This window comes from Sceloporus occidentalis, unplaced genomic scaffold (assembly GCF_023333645.1).
Source record: "Sceloporus occidentalis isolate IW3139 unplaced genomic scaffold, rSceOcc1.0.p SCAF_26, whole genome shotgun sequence".
NCBI classification, from domain to species: Eukaryota; Metazoa; Chordata; class Lepidosauria; order Squamata; family Phrynosomatidae; genus Sceloporus; species Sceloporus occidentalis.
Window position 1 is genome coordinate 10,987,183 of NW_028317006.1, and position 17,407 is coordinate 11,004,589.

General features: G+C 41.0%; 1 protein-coding gene across 1 annotated transcript; it reads left to right on the plus strand.

Moving 5' to 3' along the window:
- Positions 1 to 7,408: 7,408 nt before the first annotated feature.
- LOC149300152 (low molecular weight neuronal intermediate filament-like) lies at positions 7,409 to 13,827 on the plus strand. The gene is made up of 4 exons (XM_089485613.1): positions 7,409 to 8,116; positions 11,656 to 11,976; positions 12,469 to 12,593; positions 13,599 to 13,827. Exons 1-4 carry the CDS (start codon positions 7,409 to 7,411, stop codon positions 13,825 to 13,827), a joined length of 1,383 nt encoding a protein of 460 aa, XP_089341739.1.
- The last annotated feature ends 3,580 nt before the right edge of the window (positions 13,828 to 17,407 follow it).

A 17,407-nucleotide genomic window follows, 5' to 3' on the forward strand; every position in this document is an offset into this window, starting at 1 on the left:
GAAGAACAGCTAACATCTGGCCGCAGATTCAGTGTGGCTGAATTGGCGTTATTATGGGCGTTTTTAGCAAAAAAAAACCCAAGTGGAAACCTAGCCTTATACATTGTTTTCCTCTCTTTGAAGCCCTGGATAAACTGAGCTTTCCCGCTGTCTGATGTGTAGAACATTGAAATGGTGCTCCAGTGGTAAGGCCACAGCGGAAACCAGGGCCACGATCTTCTCCCCCACAGGGAGGAAAAAGCAGCCCCTTACTTCCCTCCCAGACCATGGGCAGGATCTTTTAAGGTCCCCAGAAGAGGAGACCCACTGAAGTATTCAAGGAAGCAGCCAAAATGTACAGCCCTCTCCCCATTCCCACCGCTCTCCCCATTCTTCAGGGGCCGGCTTCATCACAGCGTGCCAAAAATATGTATAAAAAGACATTCGTGCACAAAACAATAAAAATAGTGCCAGTGAAACATGTGATTTTTCAGTGCTGTATCAGCCACAACTCATGGCTGGTATTATAAAAAATTCCCTCCACCTCCGGTAATGGGGTATGGCATGTTTAAAAGAGGGAGGGCAGGTTTAAATGGTTCGAGTGCATTCTTTTGCTCTTACTAGCCCAGATCATGGTTATACATTCCACATCCTGCAGGGGGCAGCATTTTACAGGTACTGGTCAGCAAAATGTGAAAAGTTTGAGTGATGGAAAGCATGACTGATGTCACACTGTGATATCGTTACATGGATCATGAACTATGGGGTAAGAAGTAGAGTGCATAAGCTTTTAAAACCTCAGACGTCTCCTAGGCAAACCTAGACGTAAGGACTTAAACACAGATATGAAAAGTAAATGCAGTTGGCTTGGGGTGGATTAGCAAACTGAGTTTGTTCAGGAGTGTAAGCACTGATGTATTGTTGATGCACTGATTATAATTGTCCTGCAATATTCATTTCAAACAAGACCACTGTAGTGGGAGAAATATTATTTTGCAATGATCCTTCTTTTATGTGGGCAAGAGAACACTTTTTTTTTTATAAAGGGGGTATATGCAATGGACATCCTTCCAGCAGAGGCGGTTGGGGCTAATAAAATGGGAGAGTTCATTAATGAAACTAGAATTCATGTGTGAAACAAAACCAATGTTGTCCTGTGCAAACAATATAATCAAGAATGAACACTGTTTTTAAGACAAGGACCGTATTTGCAGGATCAGTTAATCTTCCTTCAAAATCCTTATTTGATGAAAAAAGAGACATTGCTATGTTAGTTATGATTGCCATCAAACCACTCCAGTTCAAGGATCAACTGGGAGTATAAATGTATCCCTGATATATTGGTTGATGAAGGGACTGCTGCACAAATGTATATTATTAAAAGATATATCTCAGTTTGGACTATATTCTGTTTCATATGTCAGACAGCGCCACCTTGTGGATATCTGTTTTTAAACACCCTGACAACTGACACTGACAAGTGAAGTTGCCATGCTGAAATTCCTCTGCAAACATATCATTTATGGGGAAGGAATGTATCTTATCTGATATTTGTTCAAAATTACCTTATTGGCTCAGATATAGGCTGCACCCGAATATAGGCCGCACCCTTAAAGGTGCTTTTTTAAGGAAAAATTTTTCTTAGTTAACAAAAACGTAGAATAGATATGCTGCCACTCTGCCCTCCACCCGATATATACAGCCACTCTGCCCTCCACGCGATATATACTGCCACTCTGCCCCCCCGAGATACGCTGCCACTCTGCCCCCAAGATGTGCCCCCCCCCCCACGACTTACCAAAGCAGACTCCTGTGTGTCTTGCGGGGCCGGCAGGGGAGACCTACGCAATACGCGTAGACAACTTCGGCACGGGAGATTGTCTAAGCGCATCGTGCAGACGTTCACCGGAAAGCGCCGACAGGGGAGGCTGTCTGAGCGTATCAGTGAGTAGGATGCAGGTCCCCTGCACCGCTGCGGGGGATCTGTATCCTAACCCTGCTGCCTGCCCGGCACCCGGAACTGCATGTCCCGGCCGTCGGGTGCTAGACCCCAAATATAGGCCGCACCCCCACTTTAAAGCGTTAAAGTGGGGGGGAAAAGTGCGGTCTATATTCGGGCCAATACGGTATGTATTAACTACTGTTGTATTGTAATCATTGCCATGAATTGTTATTAAATATTTTAAAACACATTACTACAGAAAATAATTTTTAAAAAAGCATCGCCTCCAAACATGCAGTTGTGCGCTTATGTCTAGTTTTATAATACTAATACTACTACTAATGATTTGTGTAATAAATTACACAATGATCTACACAATTTATGAGGTATTGCAAGGCATTATATATAGCAGTGAGCCTGGGGTTAGTGATTCTTGGGTGCAGTATTTCTTCAGCGCACCCAGACAAATGCGCCCCTTCAACGCCATAACACCCCATGCAGGGGCGTAACTAGAAACCAAGGGGCCTTGGTGCAAAAATTGCCCTGGGGCCCCCAAACTTCAACAGCTAATCTGTGCCCTCATTGCCCCAACACAACTGGTTTGTGCCTTCTTTGCCCCTTGCCCCCCTTTCCAACATACAACATATGTAAACACACACAAATTACGCACACTCATACTAACACACACTTCATCTCACCCCACTTATACAATTACGCATCCATGCTCACACACACACAAGTACATATCCATGCTCACACACAAGTACACATGCATGCTCACACACACAGACAAGTACACATCAATGCACAAACACACACACAAGTACAGTACATATCCATGCTAACATCCATACATCCATATATGCAAACACATATACATATGTCCCACCTCCTGCCCCCGCTTACCTCTCACCGCTCCTGCAGCTTCCTTCCAGGCTGCTCACACAGTCATGGTTTCACTGAGGGGTCACGGGACGTCCTGTCTCCCCGTGCTTGTTCAAAAAAGTTTCGAAAGGACCCTTCCGACCTGGAGCGGTGCGGTCCAGGTCAGAAGGGCCCTTTCTAAGCAATTTTGAACTAGTACGAGGAGAAGAAGGGGTCACAAGGGCCGCACCCCTGTAATTAAGCCAGTGCACCCCTGCACCCTTAGCACATTCCCAGAATAGATGCATTAGAAAGCCGTTAGGTGCTCGGTGGTAGTACTACGTTTCCCTTCTTCAATTCTGGATTTTATTTATTCACCCAAAAGCAGTCACAGCACAACTCAGCTGTGAGCTGCATCCTCAGCAATCATATTTCAGGGGGAAAGAAGGGAACCATAAACAAAGCTGGGGGGTCATCAGGCAAAGCAAGTTATAGTAAAGTCAATTAGGACTTGTTGCAGCATTTAGTCACTGACTGGATCCTTTATGTGCTCATATTATATGGGCTTTCTATACATTCAGTATTTGTGATGTGTTTGGAATACGACTGAAAAGTGGATACCGAGAGGTTCGCCTCCCAAATATATTGTAGGCTGCTTTATTTGTGGGCCTCTTGGCTAAATGAGGAAGAGGAGCCTGTGTGAGGAATAGGATCGAAGAGATCTCTAGAAATGGCGGTAAGATGAAGTGCTTAAAAGTGCTTCATTCATTCATAGGAAGCCGAAACACTGAGAATGTCTTCTAAGATGGGGGAGGGTAGATGTCCTTGAAAACCAAGTAAGGTCCGGTGAAGCTGAGACAAAATGCCTTCAGATTAAAATGGACCTATCCTCACACATATGAACGAGATAGCAAGGCCTCCATAAAATGAAATTACATATTTTGTAAAGACATATGCATACAAATTGATCTATACATTTTTTAGCACTTTAGCCTTAACAATATATATATATATATATTATATATGCATATATATTTACGTAATGTGTATTTTAATGTTATGGCGATTCATCTCTTGCTGGTACCAATAATGCAACAAGTTGACATTGCTGTATCTCAACAGACACATTTAGGGTGAATTTCCTCACGCCCTCCAGTCGGCAGCTTCTACCCTCTCTCACCTGACGATGTGGCAACAATAAAGAGCAGCCCAGTTAGCCTAAAAAAGGTGCAGGGAATTGCCCAGCAAAGGGAAGATTAGGTAGGAGTGGGTGGAACCTGTGCAGTAAGTGGGCGTGGCCAAGCATTATACTGTTGCCCGGAGTCTAAGGAAATAAGCAGCCTTCACCAGGAGACTCCGGGGGATACCAGCGCAGTTCCCGGTTATGACCATAGTAGCTGAACGAATGCTTCTGCTTACTCTAATACTTTGTGCCAGGAGCAGCCCTTAATTTGCTAATACAGCCCTAGTTTTTCCTAATTTGGCTTGCACATACTTTAGAATTGCCTTAATTTGAATGTGTCCTTTCTCAATAACTTTATTTGTTATGACAGGGTTCTGTGATAAATTGTTAGTGTGTAAAGCTTATCTCCTGAAAGAAATCACTGCACGGCATCTGAATGTATCCACTGCAGCCTGTACTCACATACAGCATGTGCAATGCATACGTGTGCACAGAAACATACAATTTGATGACAGATTAAAAAAAAAACCTTTTCTGCCCCATTTATTCCTACTGTAAAAAATACATGTAGCACAGCCCCGGAGATCCATTGAAGGACTCGCTAATCAGTGTATTGGTCCTCAGTCACAGTTACGTGGCCTCTGCAGTGGACGAGGCTGCATGCTGATTAGGTTTGATGTCTCTTTCTCTGCGGCAGCGTTATGTCGATAACTTATCTGTGGGACGAGCCGCTGCAGCCATCTGAATATTCATCGCCTCGGCACGATGTTAGAGGGTCTGCAGCAGATACCGTGGGAACAGGCGCTGAATGCAGACACAGCAAATTACAAGGCTGCAGTGCGTGGGCCGTGCAAAGAACTCATCCCCTTAGCTGGTGTGCTCTGTGTACTACATTATATTTTTGGTACATGTGGGTTAACTTACAAAAAAAGACTATATTTTTATTGCTGAATTCAGGTATTGATAAAATACCGTTTAAAGCATTTTACATATTTATGCTTTACTCTACATTCTAGAATTTACTTATTGTTCTAGACTTTAACACCACCCTGGTAGGCCATTCCAGGTATCTACTACCATTTCTGTAGAGTGGCACTTTGGTGCAAAACCTTGTTTTGGAACAAAATTCGGCTTTAGAAATATCCCTCTTAGCACTATTAAATGCACAAACTCCAGTGGCGGGTACAGTATACTCATCACCAGCCAACTTCTGGCTCTCACAAGAGTTCCCAGAGGTCTAACAAGACCCCTCAAGTGCATATGCAGAAAGCCCTCCTATTGATTTCCAAACCTGGCAAGAAAATTGAGGGAGAGATACACTACAGCTCTGGAAACTTGCGCTCTCACAATGATCCCAAGGGGTCTAATGAGACTCACACACACACACATGCCCAGAAAGCCAGGGCTTTTATTTCAAAGCCAAAACTACCATGGAAATTCCAATGGGGGGGGGGGGGGGGGTAGTGAACTACAGTTCTAGATCTGCAGCTTCTCCTAAAGATACATTTTCTTTAATAATATGCAGAAAATACGTCTTTGGTGGGGCTGCATTGGGCACTTTAATGCACAACATTAAAAGCTGATATTTTGGAATGTGCAGTTTATAAAAAAAACAAAAACATAATAGAAGTCTGTTGCTTAAATTCCTGTAAATATAAAAGCTCTTTAGTGAAATGCATTACACCAATACACAGTGTCCTCTATGTATGGCAATCTTTGAACTATTGCTAGATCAAGTTGTCCTCTTATTGTATTTATTTGTTTTAAACATGTATTAAGTCATTGCCCTGTTTCACTAATTCCCAGTATGATCTTGTCCTGGTCTTGTTTCCAAATTCACCTTGTAATGTATATAGAGATATATACTGTATATATATATATATATATCCAGATTACTTCCAAAGCCCATGCTGCCGTCCCCAGCATGGAAATTGCAAGCATGGCAGTTGCTTGAAAGAAAAATCAATGGGGTGATAAAACCTGGTCTTTGTTCTAAGTGCACACTGTGATCCTGAGCGTTTGGTGCAGTATATAATAATATATGACCATACTTCAGATATGGATTTATAAAACACAAGAGAACAAGGGCATTCGGGACATTGGAGGCATTGTGGAAGTACATACAATGTATGTGTGTTTTAATTATTTAGAAAGCAATGTCACTGGAAAGGTTACAATGTTATTGTGGGATTGATGGTTCCTGATGTCTTTCACATTGCACCAGTGGCCCATTTAATTTGCTCCCTCCTTTCTGCCTTTCTCTGCCTTGGTTGTCACTTGCTGTCCCATCTGCCTACTGTGACCACACATTAGGTAAGGGCAGTGCTGCAGTTACCACTCATATTGACTGCATGGATCTAGGGCCTCCCTTCCGCCTTCCACACCCTGGAAATCCTCCTGCAGTGGGCAGGGCTGATGGACCATACAGTGGGGGCCTCATGCTTTTTAAATGTCCTTTGGGTAATATGACATGCAAATACATGCAAAGCCAGCACTTTCTGGCTACAAGGGGTTAATACAACAGGTCAAAAACATGCAAATACAATTTCTTAAAGGATTTCTTACCTTCACATCATATATGCTTGCTGTAAGGATATTGGTGAATTTAAAAATGTATATTTTTAGAATTCTGTTTCTGGGTTATTTTTCTTCCTATGGATGGTTTTACACATACACACTGCAGACTGACACATACACTGCAGTAGAAATACATATTAGTATTAAAGTAGATCCGCAAAGGAATGATGTATGTTAACATGGTGAAATAAAACATTTGTCTGCTATGGCTTTACATTCTTATTGCAGAATAAAATCACTTTTGACTTGCATCATCTCTCCTGAAAGCTGCATCTTCCCATAAAGTGGGAATGAAATGTCATCTCTATAAAGACGTGTGTGTATATAAAATAATCCAATGAGCTCTAATTTCTTTAATTTTCAGAAAGTGGATTGCATCTTTAGTAATGTTACATTGTATAGCATTTCACCTAAAACTTTCTGAGACATATCACAATGGTATCTGATCACAGCTGTAGGTCACAGATCTTACTCTAAATCTATACATAATTATTTAGAAATGTGGAATGTTAGTGTATCAAAACCCCATGACACTCAAGCAAAGGCCTATTACTAGGTCATTCCTATTCTTTGATGAGTCATTAACATGGTAAATATGCTGTATGAAGTAGAAATGCAGTGCAAAATGTGAGCAGCCTCCTGTCATTCAAAGGGTTACAGAGCTGCAGAACAGTTGCAGAAGATATTGCAGAGCACACATGCTGTACCAAATGGGCGTGGCCACCTCTAGGACGGGTGGAAGGGTATATATAAAGTGATGCTGCAGATCTGCAGTGTGCATTGTGTGCAGTGCAGAAGGAAGACCCGTTTGCCCCAAGTCATCACCACCAGAAAGATCCCACATCCACCTAAACGGCTAAACCATGACTTCAAGAGATTACTACACTTCCTCCTACAAGAAGATCTTTGGAGATTCACCCAGGTCCTCCTCTCACCTGTATGGCACCACTAGCAGGTCCCAGCTCTACCGACCTAGGGATACCTACACCAGTGTGTCATCCTACAGGAAGGTAAGCAGGTCCCCTCCCAGCCATCACACCACAGCCTCCGACCACTTCGACTTATCCCAGTCCACAGCCCTAAGCAATGAGCTGAAGATAGTCAGGACCAACGAGAAAGAGCAGCTGCAAGGGCTCAATGACCGTTTTGTCACTTACATTGAGAAAGTCCATAACCTAGAACAGCAGAACAAGTTGCTGGAAGCAGAGGTGACCTTGCTGAGACAGAAGCAGTCAGAGCCCTCTAGGCTCAGCCAAGTGTATGAGCAGGAGATCCGAGAACTTAGAGCCAGGCTAGAAGAGCAACTTCAGGAGAAGGACCAAGCCCAGCTGGACTGCCAGCATCTGGAGGCATGTGTCAGGCAGATGCAGGAGAAGTTGGACCATGAAGCTGGCAAAAGGGAGGAAGCAGAGGATGCTATGAAGAACTTAAGGAAAGATGTAGACCAAGCCACCCTGGACCGCTTGCAGCTGGAGAAGAAGGTGGAGTCCCTGCTGGATGAGGTCGCCTTCCTGAGGAAGGTCCATGAAGAAGAGGTGGCTGAGCTGCAGGCTGCAGTAACAGAGGCTCAGGTGGGTCCCAGGGGGGTTGCATGAGGAAGGGCGGTGGCTCAAGCATGTTGGGAAGGGAGGCTGTCATTGTTAGGAAGACATGTGACAATACTACAGGGTCCATCCTACCATCCAGGAACACACATGTGATGTCATGCTGATCATTGTCACCCAAAAGTGCACGTGTCAAGGGCACCTTATGATGGGTGTGTATGACTACACTGCCTACTGAATAACAATATTATTAAATAGGGCTAGACATAACAACAGAGCACACAGGAATTCTTTGTTCATTTGGATTTTAGGCTCACTTGGGTTTGCTTTGGGATTCAGGCATTGATGGGGTTAAAGGGATATGGTCGTGATGTCTGATCAATAAGGAATCTGGGGGAGGGGGAGTTCTTCCCATCTCGTTTATTCGACCCCAAGGGAGATAGATGGTTGCTGAGTACAAAGTAAATGGTGCTCCTCCCAAAATTATATAACAGGAGCAGCATTGCAGATACTCAGGGGGGCGTCACCGGGAGCCCAGATTTAAAGGGACCCAGTACTGAATACTATTGTGCATTTAATGTAAACTAAAGCCAGAGGGTGCTATCGTTCAAATGTGATTGTACTTTACATTTCTACCATACCACAATGATCACAGCTTCCATATATACTGCAAGGAAAAAACTCTTTGGACATCGTTGTTCTATGTAGTGCGCAATATTTTCATTACTAGGATCTATAGGTGACATCATGACCTAGAAAAGTTTTATACAGCGAAGCTTGCAAACTGAAATCGAGATTGCAAGCTCTGCAGTACAGTCATCCTCATCGGAAGCAGGGTTCAATACTCTGAAGTCACCTAGTATTTCTATTTTCTAATTTGAGCCTCATAGGCATCCTGAAAGCCATCTACTTTACCTAAGCTTTACCATCCTCTCAGTGATGAAGGACATCATGCATGTTAGCATTAGGTGTGGCATAGTCCACAGGCAAAGTATTCTCCATCTACAAAATGAGGACTGATATAAGAGCAGGGGATGCACTCAGGGGTAGCTTTAGGGACCTAAAGGAAAGACTCTTCAGAATTATCTTAGGTATTTCACATTTAATTTGAATGAACTGTATTAAGTAGCAACTATAATTATGATCAAATAGTAATTGATGTGATACTGTCACATATTTAGTTTCCAGCCATTAAACCATTAATCTTTTTCCAAATCAAATACAATTTTCATATATTATATCTACATATAATGTATATATTTGAGTATTGTATTATTATATTTCTGTGAGCTGGTGAGAGGGTTCAGCTTCTAATGGTCACAAAACTGCCTGGTTGCCCAACCTCACTCATCCTAAATTATCCTGCGCTATTCATTATAAGGAATGTTCTGAATAGCTACTGTTTTTAGTTATAGTTTTAGGTTTTCTTTTGACTTTTTGTGTCATTTATTATAATAAATGATGTTGCCTTTAGGGGCAGAAAGATTTACATTATCATTATGATTACTATTATTATGATTCACACATCAATAATCTATATTGCAGCAAAGTCATTAATGTCAGGGCTCTGGAATTGTGTGCATAGAATGCACTATGGACAGAAAGTATTGATTCCTTCCGCACAAATCCCTTACATGCGCATCTTATTAAGAAGCATATTTTTGGAGATTCCCCTTGGGGGACAAACTAATAAGACATGTAAACATCCCACTATCCAGCCTTCATCTTCTTTTGTAAACTCCTTCTGTCCACCTGTTTATTTCTATGCATTTGTCTGCTTTGAGCATTTATTTTTCTAAATACCTATATGGGATCATATAACTTCCATATATTGTTTAAAGGTGCTGCTCCACTTACTATTAAGTTTAACATTCTTGTACCTAAATGTAGCATTAGAAATAGCATTTGTTGTACTGTTGATTGCCTGCACCCTTCCTCCCAAAAAAATGATTTAATCATGTAAATTTGGGTCTCATTCATCATTTTTGTTGGGAACACTTAATAACCATGTGACACAAAAACATGCAATGATAGGTTCTCGCCATATAAACTGATAAATACAAAAAATACAAAAATGACAGATCCGCTAAGGTTTATATTCATAGCATATTATTTGTATATTGTAATGGCATCCTTAATTTATATAATGATCTGAAAACTAGGCTGATGGTAGAGAGTGATTTCTATGTTCTATATGGAAAGTATTAGTAAAATTTCTTCCAGTTTAGGGCATCCATAAATAAGTTTATACAATTTACCACCACAATTGCAGGGCAAATAGGTTTTGCCTGAGGACCTACAACAGACAACCAACTGGAGCAGCTACCCATCTCTCTCGTCTTTTAACTTTCCCTTGCTTAATATAAGTAGTTCTTTTGTGCTATTAGACTAACCGGCCAAAATTATCCAGAGGTAAGAGCAGTAACATAAATCACTCCTCCAAATATCAGTACTCAACAAACAATTTGTGACATTGTAAAAACAATCCTCACCGACAAATATAGTCTCCCCCGTGATAGAAAAAGAAACCTACGGATCATAAAGAAAGGAAATATTTCCAATAGTCATCACAGTGTGAAAAAGACATTTATAGTACACAATCAATTTATAGATTTGTTTAATGATTTATTCATAAAATTGCTGAACAGTTTTTGTAGCCACAAAATGTATGTTGCAGTGCAAATAGGAATGGAGCACACACACACACACACACACATATATATATATATATATAATGATGTAACGATGTAATAAAATTGAAAACTCAAGTATTAGTTGATTTTTCATGTATAATAAAACACCATAAAAGCTCAGTCATGTGTTAAATCCAATAATTAGAAAACATAACATATCTTGTAGCCATAGCTGGAGATACTCAGCATTTGATCCAAGTCTCTAGTTTTTTTATTGTTATCTCATCGTATATAGACTACGCCAATCCGCAAGTAGATAGGAGAGCAGAGCCTGGGGTCTTCAATGCTTAAACCCACCCACAGTAATCCAGTGTTAAAACACATCACAGCCAACCTGATGAGTTTCCTCCAAGCAGGATTTACTCATAGGTGCTTCATGGTGAATACCATTATCTCAAAATATACCTGATTACTAACTAAATTATGTACGTGTAATTATTTTATGAGGATCCAATTGAAACAATATTGCAATCCCTTGTTTACCGCTGTCAGTTGGCTATGGACACTTTCCTCCATGGGAGATGAATTGGTTAATACTTTTTTCCAGGTGAGATAATTCGTACAGTTTGAAGGTAAAACCAGCATAAATAAGGTTTTTAAACCTTTTTTTTACCTAAAGTGATGTAAAACAATTTAAATTGTATGTAAACATATAAGCTTTAGATAACCTAATAATTATGCTAAGGACATTCCATTGCTGGAATTCTGTATATTGATGGGATATGACTATTAAAACCTAACTGAAAATATGGTCAGGAATTGTTTCAAAAGATAAGAACTGCCTTTTCAAAAGGAACAAGCCATTCCATTTCACCCAATACTGTAATGTACACCAGAGTTTCAGAATAGCCTGACCAAAGCATCTTCTTGCAGGTCACGGTGGAAATGGATGTGGTCAGTAAGCCAGATCTTACAGCTGCTCTGAAGGAAATCCGCATGCAGTATGAGGTCTTGTCTGCCCGCAATCAGCAGTCGGTAGAGGAGTGGTACCAAACCAAGATTGCCACTGTGTCCAAGGAGGCCGAGAAAAACAACGACAATGTGCGCCAGGCCAAGGAGGAGATCAATGAGTACCGGCGACAATTACAGGCCCGGACCCTGGAGGTGGATGCTTTGAGAAGTGCTAATGAGTCTCTGGAGAGGCAACTTCAAGAGGCTGAGGACAGGAACAATGACGAGATCACTCAACTGCAGGTAACGCATTAGGGCCATTCTGGTCAGGGCTTACCTACTCCATGTAAAAGCTGCTTATTCTACAGAATATATGTGTAAGTGTAACAGCTTTTTTTCTTCTAAACCACTTCAACCTTACCAAGTAGGCCACTTAAACTGCCTAAGTGTGTGTCATAATTAGGACACAATAAATATATCTATTTAAGGTCTTGCGTTTGCAAGCTTCTTCCACAAGTTGGCATGGAGAGCTTTCAGATCTCAGATTTTTTGTGACAAACTGCGCACCACAATGCATCTCTTTAACGGGAGGGCTTTCTATTGTTCTAATGTCACATTTTCCCAGTTGCCTACTGGGTTTCTTTTACACAGTTGAAGCCATTTAAGGTTTAGTCAAGTGATTGAATCAGGATCAGTTTCGTAGTATTCTAAGCAAATGTGATAACAGGGTTTTATGTCAAATTAAATGCGTAATCAAAGTTTTTTTCCCCATAAAACACGTCTTCTTTTCTACAGGAGACAATAAACCAGCTTGACAATGCACTGAGAAACACAAAGAGTGAGATGGCCCGTCATCTCAGGGAGTACCAGGACTTGCTCAATGTCAAGATGGCTTTGGATATTGAAATAGCAGCATACAGGTATAAGAAGAAGTATCTTATTCAGAATATGGGGAAGCCTTGTTCTATAGTAATAGGTAGTATAATTTGTTGGGACTGGCATATTATTAGAACTGTACACTGCTCTAAAATGTTGACATCAGCAATATTTCAGCAGAACCACTAACCTAAGCCGCATAAAACTACATTTTTCGTTCACCCAAGTGTGTTCTACGCTTAACTGAATGAATAATTTATAGAGCAGGATCTGCAGTTCTATGATCCAGATATCAAGAAACAAAAGTCATGTTTAAGGACCCTTAAGCAAAAAGCATTTGGGGGGCACCATCTCTAATACATATAATAAAAATAATAATTGTAGATATGTAACACAATACTTCTGATCACAAATTGGCTTAACGAGTTATACATTGTAGTTCTAAAACATTGTAAGCCCCTGTCGACCAGTTTGGGTCCAAACATCTGCTCAAATGCCTATAAAGTACCTCCACCTCTGGTTAGTACATTAAGTCGACAGTAATAAAACGCATATCTCTAACACAAAACATTACTTGTAGAAACAGATTTCTGTTCTATGATGGAGTGATTACCAACCAACGCCAGCTCTGTGACACCAGCTATTAATAATAGGAGTACCTATTAACAATGTGAAAGCTATGAACAACAAAAGATAATACACAAACATCTACAAAAGTCAAGGTCAGCAGACTTAAAGGATTGACAGTCCTTTGGCCGCTTCACTAGAAGCCCTATTTTGTTATTAAGGGGGTCTCTCTCTATTCTATACACCAAAAAACCTATACAATCGTGTTTAGAGATTAAAATAAGCATATTGTTAAGCTACTGATTGTTCCCACCATGGAATCTCCACTGTACCAATAAATGAAGGCCTTGGACTATGGTCCATAGAACATATATGTTGTATGACGATTCAACTGACACACTCCTATTTTCTCCTGTGGATGACGTAAAGCGGATTACACAAAGTGGAGTCCATTTAACCCAAACCTTGTTATCCATTTACAGGAAACTCCTAGAGGGAGAGGAGACCCGTTTGACCACGGTGGGTGGAGGCGGCATGTTTAGCATTGGCTACCCATACTCCTCGGGTTTGTATTCTGGAAGCAAGAGTTATTCTACAAGTACAGTCACCATTAAGAAAGAGGAGAAAAAAGTGTCAGATGGAGGCAAAGGAGATGCCAAAACCTCAAAGCCAGGAGAAGCTCCTCAAGAGAAGACCCCTCCTAAAAACTGAATTATATAATGTATTATGAATCCCACCTTCTCTTACTTTTATCTCATTATTTTTTTGGTTATCATTTTTTCGTGAGTCAGCCATCATGCAATACGATTAAAAAAGTATGTCAAAGTATTTATTTATACTAGGATCCTGCCATGAACAGAAACTAACTTACCCTTTGCATTTATGGTATGCTAGTAATTTATTTGGACATCCAAGTAACAATAAGTTGTTTACATTTTATCATGTGTAATGCATTAACCCCAAATTCTATTAAAAGTGATATGTTACTCACAGTGTCTCCAGTGTGAAAGTGAACTGGATCTATACATTGTAGAAGAATTGCAGCAAGATGTACTGTTTAATAGAAATAATCTAAATTTGTGCACTTAAAATGTGAAGACAAAGAAAAAATGAATGGCAAATAGTAAAATTTAGAATGCAGATATTTTAACCCTTTTAATATCATTCACCAGTATGTGGAGGAGTCGTATGGAATGGTGCCAAAACCTGTAAACATTTGCATGGTATCCTTATATTTCTCATGGCCCTACACAATTTGTCTCTCTAATGCCACAACTAAGGAAAAGTAGATCACACAATTCTACAATAAAAATGTTTAATTTGTAGTTTTAGAATTAAATTATGAGAAGTCATCACAAAACCCAGAAATGGTCATCAGAATTCAAGAAAGCATTGTGCTCAGCTCAGCGATCAGTCCATGTTCCTAGATGTGTCGATCAGATTTTGAGATGTTGAACGTGTAGCATCTGTGTGGTTGTGAAAAACAATAAACCTATTAAACTCTCACATAGACAGAAACACAGTGAAAGAAGTGATCTGGCCTCCCAAAGAAACTGCAAAGGTGGTAACTAGGAATCGTCTAAGAAGAAATGATTGGGAACCGTGACTTATTTGTTTATCATTATTGTTATCATTATTAACTCTTTCATGGCATTGTGATGCTCGTTTGGATGAAGACCTGCCTTTAGAATGAGGTTATGTGCTTTAGACCTTGGTACAAAGAAAACCGGAACAATACCAGAACAATTTTGGTATAGCTGACAATTTTGCAACTAAAATGCACACGCAACACAAAAAAGTAGAAGCTTTAGTGAAAAACTGGTGCACCTTTAGAATTATATCTCCAGCATAGGTGGTAGAGGTGTTGATATCGGAAGCTGACATTCACATATGGACCTGGAAAGGTTTATAAGGGTCAGATGCCCTCAAAGAGTAAGCGATTTTCTAGACTAAGAACACAGGTGAAAAAGAATTTCCAGTAAAAATAGCAATACCATAGCTGGCTGCTGGCAATCTGTATTTATGTGTTTTTATATTTTTCTTTTATAAATGTTAACTTTGGGCAAACATGGGGCAAACTAAAGAGGTTTGAGGGAACATGACCTGGATGAAAATACGGTAGTAGAGATTTGGGATCATGGCTATCAGTAGATTTGTTTAGTATATTGCATGGTACTGTTCGCAGCCCTGAACCTGTAGCAAAGTCTTCCCAATAAATCAGTCTAATGGTAACAATATAACAGTGTCTTCCTTTGTTCCAATGAGCCATGATTACTGAAATGACCACCCCACGCCTTCTTATCAGTAAAATCCACCTCGGAGTCCAGTTTACTGCATGCGGATATAAGCACACATTCATCTTTTATTGGAATTAGAAAATGAGACCTGTATTTAAAGAAGTTGGGGGTATAGTTATGTGGTCAGTTGGGTATCACCTAGTAATACGTGCTTAGAAGGTAGATGAAGTCAGGCATGGTGGACCAGATGAGGGTCACTTGCAGCAGATCTAGTGCATTAATGTGCAGTCATGGGCAGGATACGAATGGGCACACGCAACGCGTGTATCATACCGCCCCACATAGTCAATCAGCTTTTCTTCCTCACCAGAAGTTTTCCGTGGGTTCCCTCCATGTCTTTCATGACACTGATCTAGTCTCGCAGCTGGACTTTATATCCTATGAGGCAGTACTGTTCTCCACTAACGTCAGACGCCCCATACCTGATGTGGGAGTTCCACTTTTAAATTTCCAATTGAATGTTCCCGCCAGGAGCAGCGCTAAGTTGTTGGAGGCTCTAAGCAGAAATATTTTTTTCATTTTCAGGCCTACGCAGGAGCTTAATCTGTTTCCATGATAATGCCTCGATCCTGGTGAATGCGCCACTTTTACACCAGAGTGGCCCTTTATCCCAAATGCGTCAGAAAGCTGGGAGCCAAATTCCAAATAACATGAAGTGATAAAGTGAGACAGCACTCTTTCTGGGGGGGGTCTATTACAGAGGACAGGCATAGCTTCCCAGTTAAACCCAGCTCAAAACTGAATTGTGACCACATACACTACTGTTCAAATGTTTGGGGTCACTTAGCGGGAGTGATAAAGAGCCCCTTTACACCTACGATATTCCAGTAAAAATCAGCAGTTTTCAGCTTCAATAGTCATTCAATAGTCTGTGCTGTATTCCTGATCCAGTTTATGTTATTTAATGGACAAAATGTGCTATCTATCTAGAGATTAGAATCCAACACATTTCCATGACCGCTGTGCTCTGCTGTTACTGTAAAAGCTTGCGTGACAGCTCCCCGTCTGGTGTGATATTAGTAATTTGCTTCATGTTGGTCCAATGCCGAGGTGTTTCATCTGTAAACCACACTGAGCACACAAGATCAGCATCACATGCTGGTGAGAATTATACGAAAAAAAACACTTATTTGTACCAACACTATACTTTTAAATGCATCTTGTAGTTTTTATGAGGGGTATCACACAAATCACTTTGCTTTGCCTTGTTGTTTTGTCAGCTAATAAAAAGTTGTATATTTCGGGATATACTGAAAATGATTACTAGATTTGTAAATGCAAGATAAAAAGCGGTGTTGTGTACCGACAACGCAAAGTAGATCCTGACAGTCTTAGGTTAGGCACTTGCCTACGCACAGCCCAGGGGATCCCCTCAGCGAGCAACGGCTGAGGACCCACACATGTTCTTGTCAGTGACACGAGGTATCTGATGCTTTGCGTAATGGATACTACAGGCCAGGCACAGAGATCTCCCTTGTAACCGGCCCGTTGATCAGAAATGTGTCAGAGAGCAGGTCAAGAGAGGCTGTTTTGTGGTAGATGGGCTGCTGCCGCCTGGACCTGCCTCCCTATGCAGCTTCAATTCATCAGCTTCACCATTATGAAGGGCCATCCCTGTGAGAAGAGCTGACCCTGCCTGACATGCCATCGGTAAGGTGACTGTCAGGAAATCTTAGTAACTTAACTCTGCAATATAAGAGGCCAATCAAACTCCAGGGGAGCTCATTGTATTTGCCCTTTATTAGTCCAAAATTAAGACCTCCATGGCTCCGAGGCATGCGTATATACACACACACATACGTACATATATGCACATACACACATACAGTACAAATCTTGTTACCCGTGTGGCTCCTCTTATTCTACATGCTGATTTACTAATATAGTAAAAACATGGTTACCCCACAGCTCGTATGGTGGTCACATTATCCATTAAAGCACCGGGGGCCTTCCAGAGTATGGGGCCCCTGGGCATTTATGTAGTGTGCCTGATG

Excerpts from the sequence above, each read along its gene's own strand:
- LOC149300152 (XM_089485613.1), top strand. The coding sequence starts at position 7,409 with ATGACTTCAAGAGATTACTACACTTCCTCCTACAAGAAGATCTTTGGA. Across the intron at positions 11,977-12,468 it reads ACGAGATCACTCAACTGCAG|GAGACAATAAACCAGCTTGA; the intron begins GTAACGCATTAG and ends TCTTTTCTACAG. Across the intron at positions 12,594-13,598 it reads ATTGAAATAGCAGCATACAG|GAAACTCCTAGAGGGAGAGG; the intron begins GTATAAGAAGAA and ends ATCCATTTACAG.